Source organism: Nyctereutes procyonoides, unplaced genomic scaffold (assembly GCF_905146905.1).
Source record: "Nyctereutes procyonoides isolate TBG_1078 unplaced genomic scaffold, NYPRO_anot_genome, whole genome shotgun sequence".
Taxonomy (NCBI): Eukaryota; Metazoa; Chordata; class Mammalia; order Carnivora; family Canidae; genus Nyctereutes; species Nyctereutes procyonoides.
The window spans coordinates 25,006,324-25,024,501 of NW_026575030.1; the positions used below are offsets into that span (position 1 = coordinate 25,006,324).

General features: G+C 34.9%; 1 protein-coding gene across 2 annotated transcripts in view; it reads right to left on the reverse strand.

Annotated features, from left to right (window-relative positions):
- STXBP5L (syntaxin binding protein 5L) overlaps positions 1-18,178 on the reverse strand; it is a 336,858-nt gene that overhangs the window by 55,478 nt on the left and 263,202 nt on the right. For both annotated transcript variants that reach the window (XM_055316232.1, XM_055316231.1), the window contains one exon: positions 12,523-12,588. In XM_055316232.1, coding sequence (XP_055172207.1) covers positions 12,523-12,588 — 66 coding nt within the window. The remainder of the gene's footprint in view (positions 1-12,522; positions 12,589-18,178) is intronic.

The following is an 18,178-nucleotide window of genomic DNA, read 5'->3' on the forward strand; positions in this document are numbered from 1 at the left end:
CTCATCAGAGGAATGCTGTATTGGCTTCAAACAACTCTCAGAACAATAGAGAACAAACTGATGGTTACCAGAGGGGAGATGGTTGGGGAAATGGGTTATTTAGGTGATGGGCATGGGGTGTTGCATGGGAGTGCTGAATCACTATATTGTGCACATGAAACTAATACTACACTATGTTATCTAACAAATTTAAATAAAACCTTAAAAAATTAATATGTACAAAAACCCTCTGTGGTGCCACAATTGAATAAAATTTTTAGGAACAGAACAAACTGAACCAGTCGTCTGAATGTGGCTTACCACTTTAATGGGAAATACATAAAGAGGTAGGCTAGAACTTTCTAATTCAAAGCTTTTGATTAGTTGTTTCTTGGTTAGAGACAACTGGATTGACCTTTTGATTTCCAATGGAGGATTTCTACTTTGTTATGGCTAAGCTACAACTGATACTGGAAATTAGAATGGCCAAGGAGATCAGATTCAGTCTCTTTAGGCCATTGATGTTTGTTACTATTTTTATAATAACTGCTACTATATTTTATTGAGAATCTATGTTCTGGAAATTAGCATAAAGTTAAGGTTGAGAAACTTGGCTAAAGGTATAATGGTAGGAACAGCAGGTAGGTTGAAATTTCCCTGACTCCAAAGCAGCTTACTTTCCAGTAAGCAGCACAATAGGTATGTTATATATGATATAGCAGATACCAATTGTGTCGGCCTAGATGTCTTCTGCAAAATAAATCCAATACTAAACATTTATATTGAAATGTTTATAAAATTTATCTGTGTTTTGTTTCATTTACTGTTTGGAACATAGTAATGAATTTCACTTGTCTCTATCTTCCCTAAGCTAGAAACTTAGAACAAAGCACCTGGTACATATATAGGTATAGTTCTCTCTCTCTCTCTCTCTCTCTCTCTCTCTCTCTCTCACACACACACACACACACACACACACACACACACACACACACACAATTTTAGAGTCACCATACTATGGTAGAGCCCTGAAAGGCCTACATGCTTCTATATTACCACCCCTCCCTGCCCCACCTTTTATGAAGTGACTAACATAAAGTCAGGCAAAGAAGAATCTTTATTTGAATTTTCCCCAGCATAAAAAAAAATGTTTAATGTCATGACTCTACTTTTCTTGCTATATTAAAATATGTATTATATTTTTATCTGGACAGTATTAATGAATTAGTGATTTATTAGCGTTGCATGAACAAGAGTTAAAGGATTATGAAGCTTTATTTCTATTCTTGTTTACCTTGAACTATAAACTCCCAGAGAAAACTACTTCTTCAACACACTTTTTTTAAGTGCATAAAATAGAAGGACAAATCATTTGGGATCAAAGGACCTTGAAATCTGAAGATTTGGGCTGGTTCAGACTAAGCCATTTATTAATATGTTAATCTTGGGCAAGTTATGAAATTTTTCCTTAGTCATACTTTCTTCACTTGTGTAAAATGAGAACTATACTAACCTTACAGGGTTGTTATAGGATTGAATAAGATAATACATATGAAAAATACTTTGTTTGCTTTAAAGTACTATATCAATATTGATTACAATTTTTAGCAAACAAGGCTTAATAAATTCAAAATATGATAATTTGTTGATTCTATGAACTATAAAAACTAAAAAGTATATTAAGTTTTTTTGAATTTTTTTGTTAAAACATACTCTTCATAACTTAGCAACTTTGTCACTGTTTGGCTGTCCTTTAGTTTCAACTGTGATAAGTTTTTTGCAATTCATATATTTCTTTTTCTCATTTTTTAAATGAAAACCAGGAAAAAGCATAGGCTTTATAACAAAATGTTATAAAGGTTAAGCTGGAATTCTAGCTCTACTTATTTAAATACTCTTGTCAGTTTTCTCCTCAGCAAAAAGCCTATCCCACGGGTGATGTAAGAAAAAAAAAGAAACTAGGTTTGAAAAATTGTGGGTTATAATTATTTTTAGGTTTCTTGTTTACTAACTTCATTTGGAGTCTAGAACATTGGGAATTTATGCTTCTTAAAGTTGCAAATCTGGTCATAACCATTTTGTAATGAATGCCTAATTGAAGGAAGCTGTGCAACCTGTGTTCGATTTTGATTTGGCGCCTCTGAATAGCATCAAATATTCAACGGTTCTGCTTAAAACAGATTATAAGACCTTCCTTTCTGCTTACTATTTCTGAGAGAACATTGCCCCTTTGAGGCAATTCTTTTGTGGAATTTCCATGATCATCCTGGTAGTTTGTGATCATAGGTAATATTTTATTGTATTCCAAAAAGTTATTGTATTACAAAAGCATTTTTACAAAACCACTTTTGTGGCACTTAAGTTTCCCTGAGTTCTCTGTTGGTTCCCTCGTATTTTTTTAGGTCTGATAAAAGTATTCAGACTTAAGGTAGAAAAATAACTATCAAAATTATATAGAACACTACAAAATCATAGAAGCCTTAGGAATTCCTACTTTATTCCAGGGAATTTTGTCTTCATTCACCATGGGGGGGACTTATATTTTCAGCACAAATAAGAATAAAGCATTTGAGAAAAATTGTGTAGTCCAGAAAATTGTAGAGATATGAAAAACTTGTTTGTTCAAAAAAAAAAAGATTTTCACTTTCACCTGGCAAGTGATGTACTTGATTCCTCTGTTTCACAGCTGGTATTTCATTCCTATAAAAGCCTGGTGCTCCCTCAGGAGTTCTGGTAGCAAGTCCTAAAGGAAGGGAATAAAAGACTTTGGCATTTAATTTCTTAGCCCAAGTGAACCCAGAAGTTTTATCTTGGAGGTGAATTTCATGATAACTGTTTGGAAGGCTCTCTGTTCTGTGCCTTTATCTGAGTATTTTGGTGCCGTTCCAACAGAGGTCTATTTGGAGGGAAGAAGCTTTCTTCTTTGGAAGATATAGTGGGGTTCCAGAAATGTAGAACCAGACAGAAGGAGCATTCAAGCTAGGCTATAAGACCTAGTTCTAACCCAGGTTTGAAAACAACAGAGATGGTTATTTCTTTGTTAGTATTTTTTATTTTATTTTATTTTATTTATTTTATTTTATTTATTTATTTATTTATTTATTTATTTATTTATTTATTTATTTATGAATGATAGTCACACACACACACACACAGAGAGAGAGAGAGAGAGAGAGGCAGAGACATAGGCAGAGGGAGAAGCAGGCTCCATGCACTGGGAGCCCGATGTGGGATTCGATCCCGGGTCTCCAGGATCGTGCCCTGGGCCAAAGGCAGGCACCAAACCGCTGCGCCACCCAGGGATCCCTCTTTGTTAGTATTTTGTGATATTAGCCTTTATGATATTTTAATAAAGATATTTTTACTAAAGATACCTAAGTAAACATATTTTAATAAAGATACATATTTTTATCACCCTAGCCTTAACTTGACCTTAATAGCATAGTAAGTCTATTATTGTGGACAGCGAGAATCACAAGGATTGATGGCTATATTGGTAGCAGCAGTACTAGAACCCTGATGTTAGCTTAGAAAAATATGTTCATCCGAGCAAATGATTTTTTAAAGGCACATCTTCAAGAAGGAAAAATTAGAAAAATGCACATCTTGTGGGCAGATATAACTCTACAGTTGAGGGCTTGGTTAGTTTTCAATTCTTTGTCCAAAGAAAAAGGGTCTGTTTCCTTTAGGGACTGAGGTTCTGTTCCAAATAATGGAACTAGGGCTGAATGTTAGTTCTTGCTCATCCCCTTGGGAGGTATGTTTATATAGTACTCAAACTGCACAAACTTACCTGGTGAATGAAAAAGGGTTATCCAGCTTTAAGAGAAAACAACTATTTGTAAAATTACTAGTTTATTGTTGGTTTCTGCAGATAGACTGTCAGATACATTTGGCATGGGGTATGTTCGTTTGTTCATTTATTCTCAGTAGATAATATCTACATAACTGTAGATACTGAAAATTATTTGAATAGTTGAGTGAATGAATAAGTAATATGAAATGGTTATATTATCCTGGGAGTTGATAACATCAGCTTTCCAGTTGGCTCACTGGGATTCTTTCAGTTTCCATTCCTCCTCAAATAAATATTTACTAGTCTTAAACTTTATTTTACTTGTAGTTTTTATGGCTAATGGGAGTTTGAGATCCATGTAGAAAATCAGAGTTACAGAACGATTATTGGTTTCTGGCTTGCCTAATTACCAAACATTCCTGCTCAGCTATTTGCATCAATGTTTTAATCAGACTTTAAAGGGTTGAAGGTTTGAGATCACAAAATAGATATTGAGAAGGTAAGTATTGAAAAAATATTGTAAAAATTTTCAAAGAGCCATGGTTCTCAAGTGGTTAAGAGGCCAGAAACATTAGCATTATGTAGGGAGTTGGTAGAAATGCAAAATTTGAGGCCCCAGTCTAGACTTATTCAATTAGAATCTCTGTGTTTTAACAAATTCTTCACATGATTCTGATATAGGCTTATGTTTGAGAACCACTGCATTAAGGAAAAAAATAAAGAGAAGGCAAGAATAGTATTGGTTCTTTAAATGCCTTATATACATGAAAAAGGGGAGATTATTCAGATACAAACATAATAATTGCCATTGTTAATCAGACCTAGTGAACTGTTTCTTAGTGTATGAATCAAGGAGACATTAGGAGGCATGGCTGTTTTTCTTAATTTTTCAAAAGTTAGATATATTACATATATTCCAGTTTTCCTTAATAACATATATTGATTTGGTTCTTCATACATTTTCTAAACATTTTAAGTGTTGATATTTTCATTTCTTTCTATCTTTAGAGATAATAGGCTTTATGAGTTTTATAAACTACTGTTAAAATCTTAAATGCACTTTTTTCAGTTACATTTTAGTTTTATGAGATTGGGCTAAAAAGTCTGCATTTACCCTAACTATACCTTTCCTGATAATCTAGATACAGTGATTCCTACAATAGGAAGAGAGGACAGAATGTAATGTTACGTATAGGTGTTACTGGGGTATTCTAGGAATAGCACTGGGCACATTCTCTGTTGTGGGCTTACAAAGACTCCTTGATAAACACAATTATTTGTCTTTTGCATGGTAAATGAATGGAATATGCAAATAATATTTCCAATTTTCTTAAGATAAAATAAAGTTTGTTGGCACTGTTCCCAGAAGGATAAATTTCATACATTTTAACAAATCTATAATGATTTAAAAGCTGTAATAAGAAAAATCTCTCATTCCTCAATTATGAATTGCTACTAAAGAAGAGTGGGCCCTGTCCAACAAACCAGCCTCAAAAAGGGCACTGAAGTGATAAGTGAATCTTACAGCCAATTATTTCTGTCCTAAGCAACCTAACAAAAAAGTAGCCAAAGCCTTCCTGCTTTGAAGCAACCTACTTCATTGCATGCAAAGTCCTGACTCTGCTTTGAAAAAAAAAAAAAGTGGTGGTTGTGATGTTTCCAGATTTGCTCTGATATTAGTGAAAAAAGAAATATTAGATGCAGAAGGCTAACAGCAAGATGTCTACTAAAAACCTATAATAATTACCATAATTATGGGAAGAAGGAAGAGATGTTTGCTAACACCACATATATTCAATATTCTATTGGAGGTTCCAGCTAATCTTTTCCTTTAGAAATAAGAAAGAGAACTGTCATTTTAACACTGGACATAATTCAATAGTCCAAAAGTATTTACAAATTACTAGAATTTATCCAGTTTTCTGGATTTGAAGTCAATATACAAAAACTAATTACACTTTTATATTTCAGCCACAAACAATAAGAAAAAGATGTAAAAAATTTACAGCATATAAAAACACCAGATGCCAAGGAATAAAGCCAGTGAAAGGTGTGCAAGACCTCTAAAAATAAAACTAAAAACTTTGCTGAAAGATTCATGTGAAACAAGTAAAACTTTTTTATAGACTATCACTGGAAATAAAACTGGACCTACCATTTTGAAAAAGTAGTATTTACTGAAGCTGAACACAGACATACCCTATGACCCCCAAAATTCACTCCCAGATACTATGTACAACGAAAATGAGTTTATATTTGCATTAAAAGTTTTACGAGATTGGTCATAACAGCTTTACTTAAAATAGTGCCAAACTAAAACCACCTAAATGTGCAGCAACAATAAAATGCATAAATAGATATATTCATATAAGGGAAGATCACACAAAAATGCAAATTATTCAGGAATGCTACTGAATATAATATATATAATGTTGAACAAAATTAGCAAGAGGCAAGAGTAAATAATGTAGGTTTCCATTTGTATGAGAGTCTAAACCCCACAAAACAATTCTATGGTTAAAAGTCAAAACAAGTAGGTACCTTTGTGTGGGCATAAGTGGCTGAGAGGCATGAGGGAGATTTTTGAGTTCTTGAGACATTTCATATTACACCTTAGTTTAAAAAGTTTACTCCTAAAGAGGCAAGATCAAGGTATACAAAAAAAAATTCCAAGTAAAAAAGGCAAGAGTTGTGGTATCATAGCAAACAAAGTGGAATTCAGGTGAAAAAGATAGAATATGAAATGAACAATGGTGATTAATGGTACAAGATGTACTTTCTGTGGATGTATCTTTAAATATCTACACATGAATATTTTTAACACAGCAGATATAAGGAAAAATAGAAACATTATTAGTACAGTATTTTAATTCTCCTTTATTCTTGACAAGTAATCAAAAAAGAACATGAAAGCCTTCAATAACATTAAGGTAGCATTTATATCTACTTAATGCTACAAGTTAACATTAAGTAACTCAGGTAAAGACATAAATTGCTTACTCTATGGAAAACACTGAGAATGCAATCACAATTTATCAAAACCTATGACACATATAGTGTAGAGTTCAATGGGAAATTTAATCTTATTTATAAAGAAATAATATCAATGTAAGAAATGAATGAATGAAGCATCTACCACAACAACAACAAAAATGGAACAGTGAAAAATAAAGGAAAACAAAGGAGGGAACTAATAAAGTTAAAAGCAGAAATTAAAAGCCCCAAACGCACTAAACCTTCTGTTCAGGTTAAAAAAAACAAAACAGAAAAATAGATTGACTATTAACTAGCTTAAATAGAGAACCACAATCTTTGCATATGATACATTTGAGCATTGTTAGAAAATTTCCATAATGAAAAGTTTTCTTTACAGAGAATATGAAAACACAAAATAATTATAAAGGCTAAATGACTTGATGGGAGAATTCTACCAAAATTAAAAAATGGTTGACTCCAATAGTATTTAAATTGTCTGGCATAAAGAAAGAAGTTCTTAAAAGAAATATCTGGAAAAAAAAAAAAAGGGAGGGGCAAGATGGCGGAAGAGCAGGGTCCCCAGGTCACCTGTCCCCACCAAATTACCTAGATAACCTTCAAACCATCCTGAAAATTTAGGAATTCGGCCTGAGATGTAAAGAGAGACCAGCTGGAATGCTACAGTGAGAAGAGTCCGCGCTTCTATCAAGGTAGGAAGACGGGGAAAAAGAAATAAAGAAACAAAAGGCCTCCGAGGGGGAGGGGCCCCGCGAGGAGCCGGGCTGAGGCCGGGGCGAGTGTCCCCAGGACAGGTGAGCCCCGTCCCGGAGGAGCAGGAGCTGCACCAACCTTCCCGGGCGGGCGGAAAGGGGCTCGCAGGGAGTTGGAGCAGGACCCAGGAGAGCGGGGATGCCCTCGGGCTCCCGGGGACACTAACAGACACCTGCGAGCGAGCGCAGGAGAGTGCTCCGAGCTCCCTAAGGGCTGCAGCGCGCACGGAGGGACCGACCGGAGCAGCTCGGAGGGGCTCGAGAGCGGCTCCAGGGAGGGAGCTGCAGGGCGGGAGCGCGAATCCCACAGCGCAGGCCCCGGAGCACAGGGCGCCGGGACACAGCCCAGGATCCGGCCTCCCCCGGGACAGGCAGAGGCCGGGAGGGCCCAGGACAGCAAGGACGCTCCTGCCCCGAGCTGAGCAGATCAGCGGCCCCGCCCCGGAGCCTCCAGGCCCTGCAGACGGAGAACCGAGAGCCCCGAGCCCCGTAGTTCCTGCAGAGGCTGAATCCAGGCTTCCAGAGCTGCCATAGCAACTGCTGCTGTTCCTCCTGGGGCCCCACGGGGTAAACAACCCCCGCTGAGCCCTGCAGCAGGCAGGGGCAGAGCAGCTCCCCCAAGTGCTAACACCTGAGAATCAGTGCAACAGGCCCCTCCCCCAGAAGACCAGCTAGAAGGACCAGTGATACTCCCCCGTGTTCCAATACAACTTGTTTTTGGCCACTCTGCACTGAGCAAAATGACTAGAAGGAAAACCTCACTTCAAAAGAAAGAATCAGAAACAGCCCTCTTTCCCACAGAGTTACAAAATCTGGATTACACTTCAATGTCAGAAAGCCAATTCAGAAGCACCATTATACAGCTACTGGTGGCTCTAGAAAAAAGCATTAAGGCCTCACGAGACTTCATGACTGCAGAATTTAGATCCAATCAGGCAGAAATTAAAAATCAATTGAATGAGATGCAATCCAAACTAGAAGTCCTAACGACGAGGGTTAACGAGGTGGAAGAACGAGTGAGTGACATAGAAGACAAGTTAATGGCAAAGAGGGAAACTGAGGAAAAAAGAGACAATCAATTAAGGGACCATGAAGACAGATTAAGGCAAATAAATGACACTCTAAGGAAGAAAAACCTACACTTAATTGGGGTTCCCGAGGGCGCCGAAAGGGACAGAGGGCCAGAATATGTATTTGAACAAATCCTAGCTGAAAACTTTCCCAATCTGGGAAGGGAAACAGGCATTCAGATCCAGGAAATAGAGAGATCCCCCCCTAAAATCAATAAAAACCGTTCAACACCTCGACATCTAATAGTGAAGCTTGCAAATTCCAAAGATAAAGAGAAGATCCTTAAAGCAGCAAGAGACAAGAAGTCCCTGACTTTCATGGGGAGGAATATTAGGGTAACAGCAGACCTCTCCACAGAGACCTGGCAGGCCAGAAAGGGCTGGCAGGATATATTCAGGGTCCTAAATGAGAACATGCAACCAAGAATACTTTATCCAGCAAGGCTCTCATTCAAAATGGAAGGAGAGATAAAGAGCTTCCAAGACAGGCAGGAACTGAAAGAATATGTGACCTCCAAACCAGCTCTGCAAGAAATTTTAAGGGGGACTCTTAAAACTCCCCTTTAAGAAGAAGTTCAAGTAACTCTGAACGTGAATGGGCTTAATGACCCCATCAAAAGGCGCAGAGTTTCAGACTGGATAAAAAAACAGGACCCATCTATTTGCTGTCTACAAGAGACTCATTTTAGACAGAAGGACACCTACAACCTGAAAATAAAAGGTTGGAGAACCATTTACCATTCAAATGGGTCTCAAAATATACCCTAAAAACTACAGAACACTTCTGAAAGAAATTGAGGAAGACACAAAGAGATGGAAAAATATTCCATGCTCATGGATTGGCAGAATTAATATTGTGAAAATGTCAATGTTACCCAGGGCAATTTACACGTATAATGCAATCCCTATCAAAATACCATGGACTTTCTTCAGAGAGTTGGAACAAATTATTTTAAGATTTGTGTGGAATCAGGAAAGATCCCAAACAGCCAGGGGAATTTTAAAAAAAGAAAACCATATCTGGGGGCATCACAATGCCAGATTTCAGGTTGTACTACAAAGCTGTGTTCATCAAGACAGTGTGGTACTGGCACAAAAACAGACATATAGATCAATGGAACAGAACAGAGAACCCAGAAGTGGACCCTGAACTTTATGCTCAACTAATATACGATAAAGGAGGAAAGACGATCCACTAGAAGAAAGACAGTCTCTTCAATAAATGGTGCTGGGAAAATTGGACATCCACATGCAGAAGAATGAAACTGGACCACTCTCTTGCACCATACACAAAGATAAACTCAAAATAGATGAAAGATCTAAATGTGAGACAAGATTCCATCAAAATCCCAGAGGAGAACTCAGGCAACACCCTTTTTGAACTTGGCCACAGTAACCGGAGAAGGACAAACAGTGTATGTTCTCATTCATTTGGGGAATATGAATAATAGCGAAAGGGAATATAAGGGAAGGGAGAAGAAATGTGTGAGAAATATCAGAAAGGGAGACAGAACATAAAGACTTCTAACTCTGGGAAATGAACTAGGAGTGGTGGAGGGGGAGGAGGGTGGGGGGTGGGGGTGAATGGGTGATGGGCACTGAGGGGTACACTTGACGGGATGAGCACTGGGTGTTATTCTGTATGTTGGTAAATTGAACACAAATAAAAATTAATTTATAAAAATAAAAAAAAAAGAAATATCTGAATGCAGAAGAGATACCACAAGCAAAGTTAAACTGAGAAAAATATTTGGATCTCATAAAAGGGTAATCTTAATTTGTAAAGAGGCAGTAAAATTGATATGAAAGGGATAAACTATAGAATATGGGCAAATTTTATGAATAGGTGATTTACTACAAAAATATTAAAGAGTTCTTAAACAATTGAAAAGGTATTCAATATCACTTTCATGAGAGGTAAATTGAAAGAAACTACATGGACACATCCTTTCTTCCCTAACAGACTTACGAAATTAAAAAAATAACCAATATTTGTATGTTGCTGGAAGGAGAGAAAATTGGGAGAATTTATAAAGATTAGATAGGCATACACTCTTTGACTTAGCTCCAAATTTAGGAATTTATCTTATAGATATACCTGTACACATTTAAAATGAATGTACAAGTGTTAGTCACTGTAGCATTATATGCTATGGAAGAAGTTTGGTAGCAAATCAAGTGTCCTTTAATTGGTGAAATGACTAAGTTATGGTACATGCAATTAAATATCATACAACTATCATTATGTAATCAGATGGAAAGACAAGATACATAATAAAGTGAAACAAAGTATGGTGTAATTCATATACTACTTGTGTACAAAACAGGAAGCAAAAAAGAATATAGATCTTTTTGGTTTTTTTTACAAACAAACTGAAAGGATAAATAAGAAAGTAGCTGTTTTTTTTTTCCAAAAAGGAAGTAAAAAAGGATAGAGACAGTATATGGTGAAGGGTAGGAGGCGAGACTTTAAATTCCATTTCTTTTTGACATTTAAAGTGAAGTTATTTAAATTGATATAGAATATTGAACTTATAGTGAAAATTTCTAACAGAAAATATCAAAGTAATATTTTAAGGAGATTAATTTTACAACCTGATATGCAAAATGAATTGTAAGACTGAGAGATGAATAGCAGAGACACATGTTAGAACATTTTTGTGATATACTAAAGGTGGAGTAACAAATGCCTAAATTAGGATGGTGCCAATAGAAATGCCAAAGAAAGGATAAATGTATGGGATCATGTTGAAAATAAAAGCAGTAAAATAAAGATTAAATAGATATGATTAAAACAAAAATTTACACAGGACACAACTAGATTCTATGTAGCCTACATTCCTGAAGAATAAAGAAAAACAACTAACAATTCTTAAGACAGTAAATTGAGGAAATGTCATAGTTCTAAATGATTTTCTAAAAGACAGAATTAATTCCTTTATAAGGTATTAAATGTTTATATATTTGTGTGAAGTTAAAATAAAAAAATAATTTTCAATTCTCTATGAAAACACATCTATAGTTCAATATCAAGGATGTACCTAACATTTTTGCTTAAAATTTACATATTTAAGCATTGGAGAAAGATCAGATAAATAAATTTTAAAAAATAGGCTAACCATTCATAACACCCAACAATTTCTACTACTAACATTTTTTTGCATACCTTAAAGACTTATTCCTAGGAATCTTTATTTAAAAGATTTTTATTTATTCATGAGAGACAAAGAGGCAGAGACAAAGGCAGAGGGAGGAGAAGCAGGCTCCATGCAAGAAGCCCGATGTGGGACTCCAGGATCATGCCCTGAGCCAAAGGCAGACGTTCAACCGCTGAGCCACCCAAGCATCCCTCTAGGAATCTTTATACTCACATTCTCTTACTGATTCAAGAATCTTTATACTCACATTCTCTTACTGATTCAACTCTAGCTATAAGAAGACAGAGTTTCTGTATAACATTACCAGTTTTTACTTAGCATTATTTATACATCTGTGAAAAAAAAAATCTTCCCTTAAAATGTCTCTTTAGTAGTGCACTCATAACTTTGGTCTTGTTTGGGAAGCCAAAAATATTTTTAAAGACATTTATTTCTAATTGATTTTATTATCATTTTTTAAAATTTTATTTATTCATGAGAGACAGGCAGAGACACAGGCATGGGGAGAAGCAGGCTTCATGCAGGGAGCCTAATGTGGGACTCAATCCCAGAACTTCAGGATCATGTCCTGAGCCAAAGGCAGATGCTCAACCGCTGAGCAACTTAGGCATCCCTCTAATTGATTATAGAATGAAATTTACTTATGATTAAATTTCAGAAACTAAATTACAATTACTAAAATTATGAATTTCACGTTGTAAGAATTATGAAAATAAAGCAGTATATTACTGCAGTGAATTACCAGAAGACTGAAAGGTACCATTCATGTTTACCTGAAGTGGGAGACTTGCAGCGCTCAAGTTCCAGGGGAACTGGACTGTCATTTAGCTCAGTTAAACCTGAAAGTGAAATGATAAGAAATGAGATAAATTTTGTTAACACTTTGTAGATAATTCTTATTTATTCCTGAAAGTTTAAAAAGGTTTTTCTTCCCTTGTGAAAACTTTTCTAGTCTCATGATAATGATTCTGAAAATTTGTTTCAATAGTGATACCAGGTACAATAAGGAGCAATAACTAACATATAATGGTAGAAAATATAAAATATTTTTAATTTTTTTCATGCAAAACAGCTACTTTAATAGATGACCTAGTTTCATCTGAAAATAGGCCAAAAATAATACAACTTCTAAGGGGTATTTTAGAAAGAGCTAATCAAATCTTCTACTTTCAAAAGAAATGCTTACTGGCTTTTATAAAGAACATTAAGGGGATGCTACAAATTTAAGTATTATACTTAGTTATAAAAAGGCAGTGTTGTATAGTACATATTGATTTGATAGTATCAAATTCCTTCTTATAATCACTACATTTTTCTCTTATTTTTAATATTCCGTCACTCTACTGATAAATACAAGGATAGGCACAATAGGTTAATAAACATTTTATAATTCTCATTATCTGCCAGCCTGCATTCCTATGGTATTTGTAAAATATCCTTAATATGGTTTTCCTATCCTTGTTAGAGATTCTTGTATACTTTTTCTTTATAATTAAATATTCAGAGTTTCTACTTTGATGTAAATCTCCCTACCCAAAAGTACTTAAGGGCTATTGTTAATTACCAAAACGATCTTTGTTCATATTCCTTGCCACCACCTCCTTTATGTAATTTCTATGAATAAACTTGCTGTGGATTCAAAAAAATCATAGAATTTCAGAAAACATCTGCTGTGGTACTCTAGCCAAACTTTTATGTTTTACAGATAAGAAACTGTCAGTTCAGAGTTTAAACTGTTTTAAGGTTACAGAACTAAGCTAGTGCCAAAGCTTGAATAGAATTCTTTATATATTTCAGAGTTTTTTGTTGGAAGTAGGTATTGTGAATATTTTCTTCCCATGTGTCTTGTCATTTTCTTAGTGAAAATGAAATGTCTTTTGATGATCAGATTTGTTTCCTTGAAGGACAATTTATCATTTTTTTTCCTTTGTAATTTCTTTTTTTTTTTGAATTCCTATGTGAGTCTTCTTTGCCTACTCCATGGTCATGAAGATATTATTGTTTTCTTTAAGAAGCTTTTTAATTTTCAGCTTTCATTTTTAGGACTATATTTCATCTCAAATTAATTTTGATTGTGGTGTGAAAAGATTAAGGTCCACTTCTCCCCTATATGTTTGTCCAGTTTTTCCATCGTAATTTGTTTAAAAAGATTTTCCTTTCTTCATTGATTTTTATTAGTGCCTTAGAAAAAAATAAATTTGCCACATAAGTGTAGGTTTATTTCTGGACTTTATATTCTGTAGTCATTGGTTTATTTGCCTATCTTTTTCTTTTTAAAATTTTATTTATTCATGAGAGACATGGAGAGAGAGGCAGAGACACAGGCAGAGGGACACAGCAAGCTCCCTGCCAGGAGCCTGGTGTGGGACTCAATCCCAAGACCCCAGGACCATGACCTGAGCCAAAGGCAGACAGATGCTTAACCACTGAGTCACCCACGTGCCCCTATTTGCCTATCTTTTTTTGATTAACACACTAATTAATGTAGGTTTATAGTACATCTTGAAGTCAGGTAGTAATACACTCCAACTTTTTCTTTCCAAGAGTGTTTTAATCATCTCAGATTCTTTGCACTTCCAAATGAATTTCAGAATCAATTTGTCAATTTCTACAAAAGAATATGCCAGATTTTTATTGGACTGTAATAAATCCAAGATAATTTTGGAAGAATAAACATTTAAAAAACATTCAGTCTCCCAACCCATAAAGATGCTGTTCTCCTCCATTAAATAAATGATCTTTTAAAATTTTCTTTCTGCAGTAGTTTGTAGATTTCAGTATAGAGGTTTTTGATCACAGCATTTTTCAAGTCTTCTATTTCTTCTCTGGTTTTCCACCTGGTTCTTATTAAATCTTGATTTTTTTAAAAAAAATCTAGTCCAACAATCTGATTGGATTGGTCTCAAATAAGCAATTGGGAAGATATCCCTCTTTTTTTCTATTCCCTGAAGTTGTTTACATAAGATTAATGTTTTTTCCTCCTTAAATGTTTGATAGAATTAATCAGTGAAGTTATTTGAACCCTGCAGTTTTCTTTGTTTTGGCTATTCAATTTTGAATACAATTTTTTTTAAAGATAGGAGGCTATTTATATTTTCCAATGTGTTTGGTGTCAGTTATATAATTTTTTCTTTCAAGAAATCTTTTAATTTCATCTATTCTGTCAATTTATAGGCATATAGTTGTTCAAGTCTTTATTATATTTGATGTCTGTAGAAAATCCATAGTGATATTCCTTTTTTCATTTATTATATTGGTTACTTTTTTCCTTCTGGATCAATCTTATGAGGGTTTTACAGTTATTAGTAATTTTTTTTAAGAACTATCTTGTGATTTTGTTGATATACTCATAGTTTGCTCTCTATTTCATTCACTTCTGTCACTATTCCTTTCCTTCTGTTTACTTTGTGTTACACTATTCTTTTTTTAGTGTCTTAGCAACGTTTATTGATTTGATATCGTTTGTTTTCTAATATAACTACTAATGTTCTAAATCTTACCCTTAAATATTAAACAACATCTCACAAATTTGGTATTTTGTGTTTATACTTGCAGTTCGAAAGTATTTAAAAATTTCCCTGTGATTTGTTTTTTAAGCCATGAGATAGTCCTAATTTCCAAATATTTAGGGACATTAATACATATTCTGTTATTGATTTCTTTTTTTTTAAATTTATTTATGATAGTCACACAGAGAGAGAGAGAGAGGCAGAGACACAGGCAGAGGGAGAAGCAGGCCCCATGCACCGGGAGCCTGACGTGGGATTCGATCCTGGGTCTCCAGGATCACGCCCTGGGCCAAAGGCAGGCGCCAAACTGCTGCGCCACCCAGGGATCCCTGTTATTGATTTCTAACTTTTTTATGATCAAGGAACATATTCTGCTTGATATAAGTCCTTTAGAATCCACTATGCCTGTGAATATTCCAGGTCCACTTGAAAAATGCATATTTTCCTTTGTATGGTGCAGATGTCTCTTTATGTCAGGCCAATTTAGGTTGAGAGTTGCTTAAGGTTTTTATATACTTAACAATTTTTGCCTATTTGATCAGTTATTGAGGAGAAATGAATCTGTAGCTATGATTGCATATTTATCTATTTCTTTCATTTCCTTTTTTGCTTTCTATATTTTCAATATCTCTTATTAGGTCTGTACCTGTATAGGATTTTATATACCTTTCAAATAAAGTGATTCTTTTCTAATTTGGAATTGCCTATCTATCTCCTTGTCTTGATGTCCACTTTATCTCATGATAGCTTTCTTGAGATTAGCATTTTGATAAAATTATTTTTCCCTTCATTTACTGTCAATCTATTTGTATATGTTTTTATAATTAAAGTGCATCTCTTATAAACAACATATAGAGACAACATTAAATTTTGTCTCACAATATCCGCCCTTTATTGGGGTAGGTGGGTGATGTGATGTTTGTTTCATTTACATTTAGTATAGCCATTAATAGTTATGTGTATGTTTACTTTTTTTTTGTTCAGTTTGCCCTTCTGTCTTTTTTCCATTATTTCTCTTTTCTGTCCTTTGAGGAAATAAAAATTTTTAAAAGATTTTATTTATTTGTTCATAAGAGACACAGGGAGAGGCAGAAGTACAGACAGAAGGAGAAGCAGGCTCCATGCAGGGAGCCTGACGTGGGACTCAATCTCTGGTCTCCAGGATCACACCCTGGGCCGAAGGCAGTGCTAAACCGCTGAGCCACCCGGGCTGCCTGAGAAAATAAAATATTTTTTAGTGTTTTATTTTATCTTCTTTTTGGCTACTTACCTTCACCTCTGTTTTATTATTTTTAGTGGTTCTTCTAGGGATTATAATATGCATCTATAATTCATCACAATCTACTTTTTTTTTAAGATTTTATTTATTCATAGACACACACAGAGAGAGAGAGAGAGGCAGAGACACAGGCAGGGGGAGAAGCAGGCTCCATGCAGGGAGCCCGATGCGGGACCCAATCCTGGGTCTTGAGAATCACACCCCAGGCTGCAGGCGGTGCCAAACCGCTGTATCACTGGGGCTGGCCCACAATCTACTTCTAATTATTATTACATCATTTATCTTATGATGAAAGAAACTTACAACATTATAACGTAATTCTGTTTATGTCCCTCCCATCCTTTGTTACTAATGTCATATATTTTTCTCTACATGTTATAAACTCCATAATACAATTAGTTTTAATTTAAAAATTAAATGAATCCTTAGGGATTTTAAGACAAAATAATCTTTTATATTTACCCACATAATTATTCTTTCCAATGCTTTTCATTCTTACGAGATATCTAGGCTCCATCTGGTGCTATTTCCTTCAGCTTAAAAACCTCCTTTACCATATCTGCCAATGACAAATTTATTTACCTTTATATTAAAATATTTTTGGTAGATGTAGAATTCTGGCTTTTTGTATTCTTTGCAGTCCAATCATCTATAGAAGGCCCTTTTTTTTTTTCTCTGCATCTGTTCCCAGGTCAGTCATTTGCCCCAGGTACGGAAGCAGCTACAGATTTCTGCTCATCTATGAGTGGCTCTTTTCACTCAAGGAAGACTTTGATCCACAAAACTTTTAAATATTTCCATAGAGAAGTATAATTTTAACTTTATCATTATATGTATCACAGGGTTTAATTATTGTTATCATAATCGTTGTTACCATGGGAATGAAGTTTTCATGTCCTTCAACATCCTATCTGGAAATGGGAAGCCCCTCCCTCACTTTTATCTTATATCTTGGAAATACTGTGAAAGCTGGATTGAAGACATGGAAGACCAAACGAATGGAAACTAGGGAAATTGATTAATCCATTACTGATACTAGTTAGGTATCCAGTGAAGTGCTCAGAGTACATGCCAAATAATTGTGCTTTTCCCAAGATTATTGTGAGATTTCCCAAAGATTAGGTGGAGAAAATTATGTCTGATATACAAATAGACTAAAGTAAATTGACTAAACTTGGAAAGTTTATACAGTGATTCATTAGAAAATATATAATAAATTATGGTTGAGAACAGATACATAAATTTTATGGTGAATAACTGAATATCAGAAGACAAACCCTTTGGTTACAGTGAATTATGTCAACCTTTATTTAAAATTTCTAAGAGTATACAGTTGATCCTTGTGCGACCAGGCTTTAAATTGCACAAGTCTGCTTATACATAATTTTTTTCAATAAATACAGTATAATGCTATACATGTATTTTCCTTATTTTCTTAATAGCATTTTCTTTAGTGGACTTTATTGTAAGAATACAGTATATAATACATACACAAAATATGTGTTAACTGACTTACTGGAAAGGCTTTTGGTCAATAGTAAGCTATTCATAGTTATGTTTCTGGGGAGTCAAAAGTTAAACGCAGATTTTTGAGCTCACAGGAGGGTTGGTACCTCTAATCTCACACTATTTAAGAGTCAA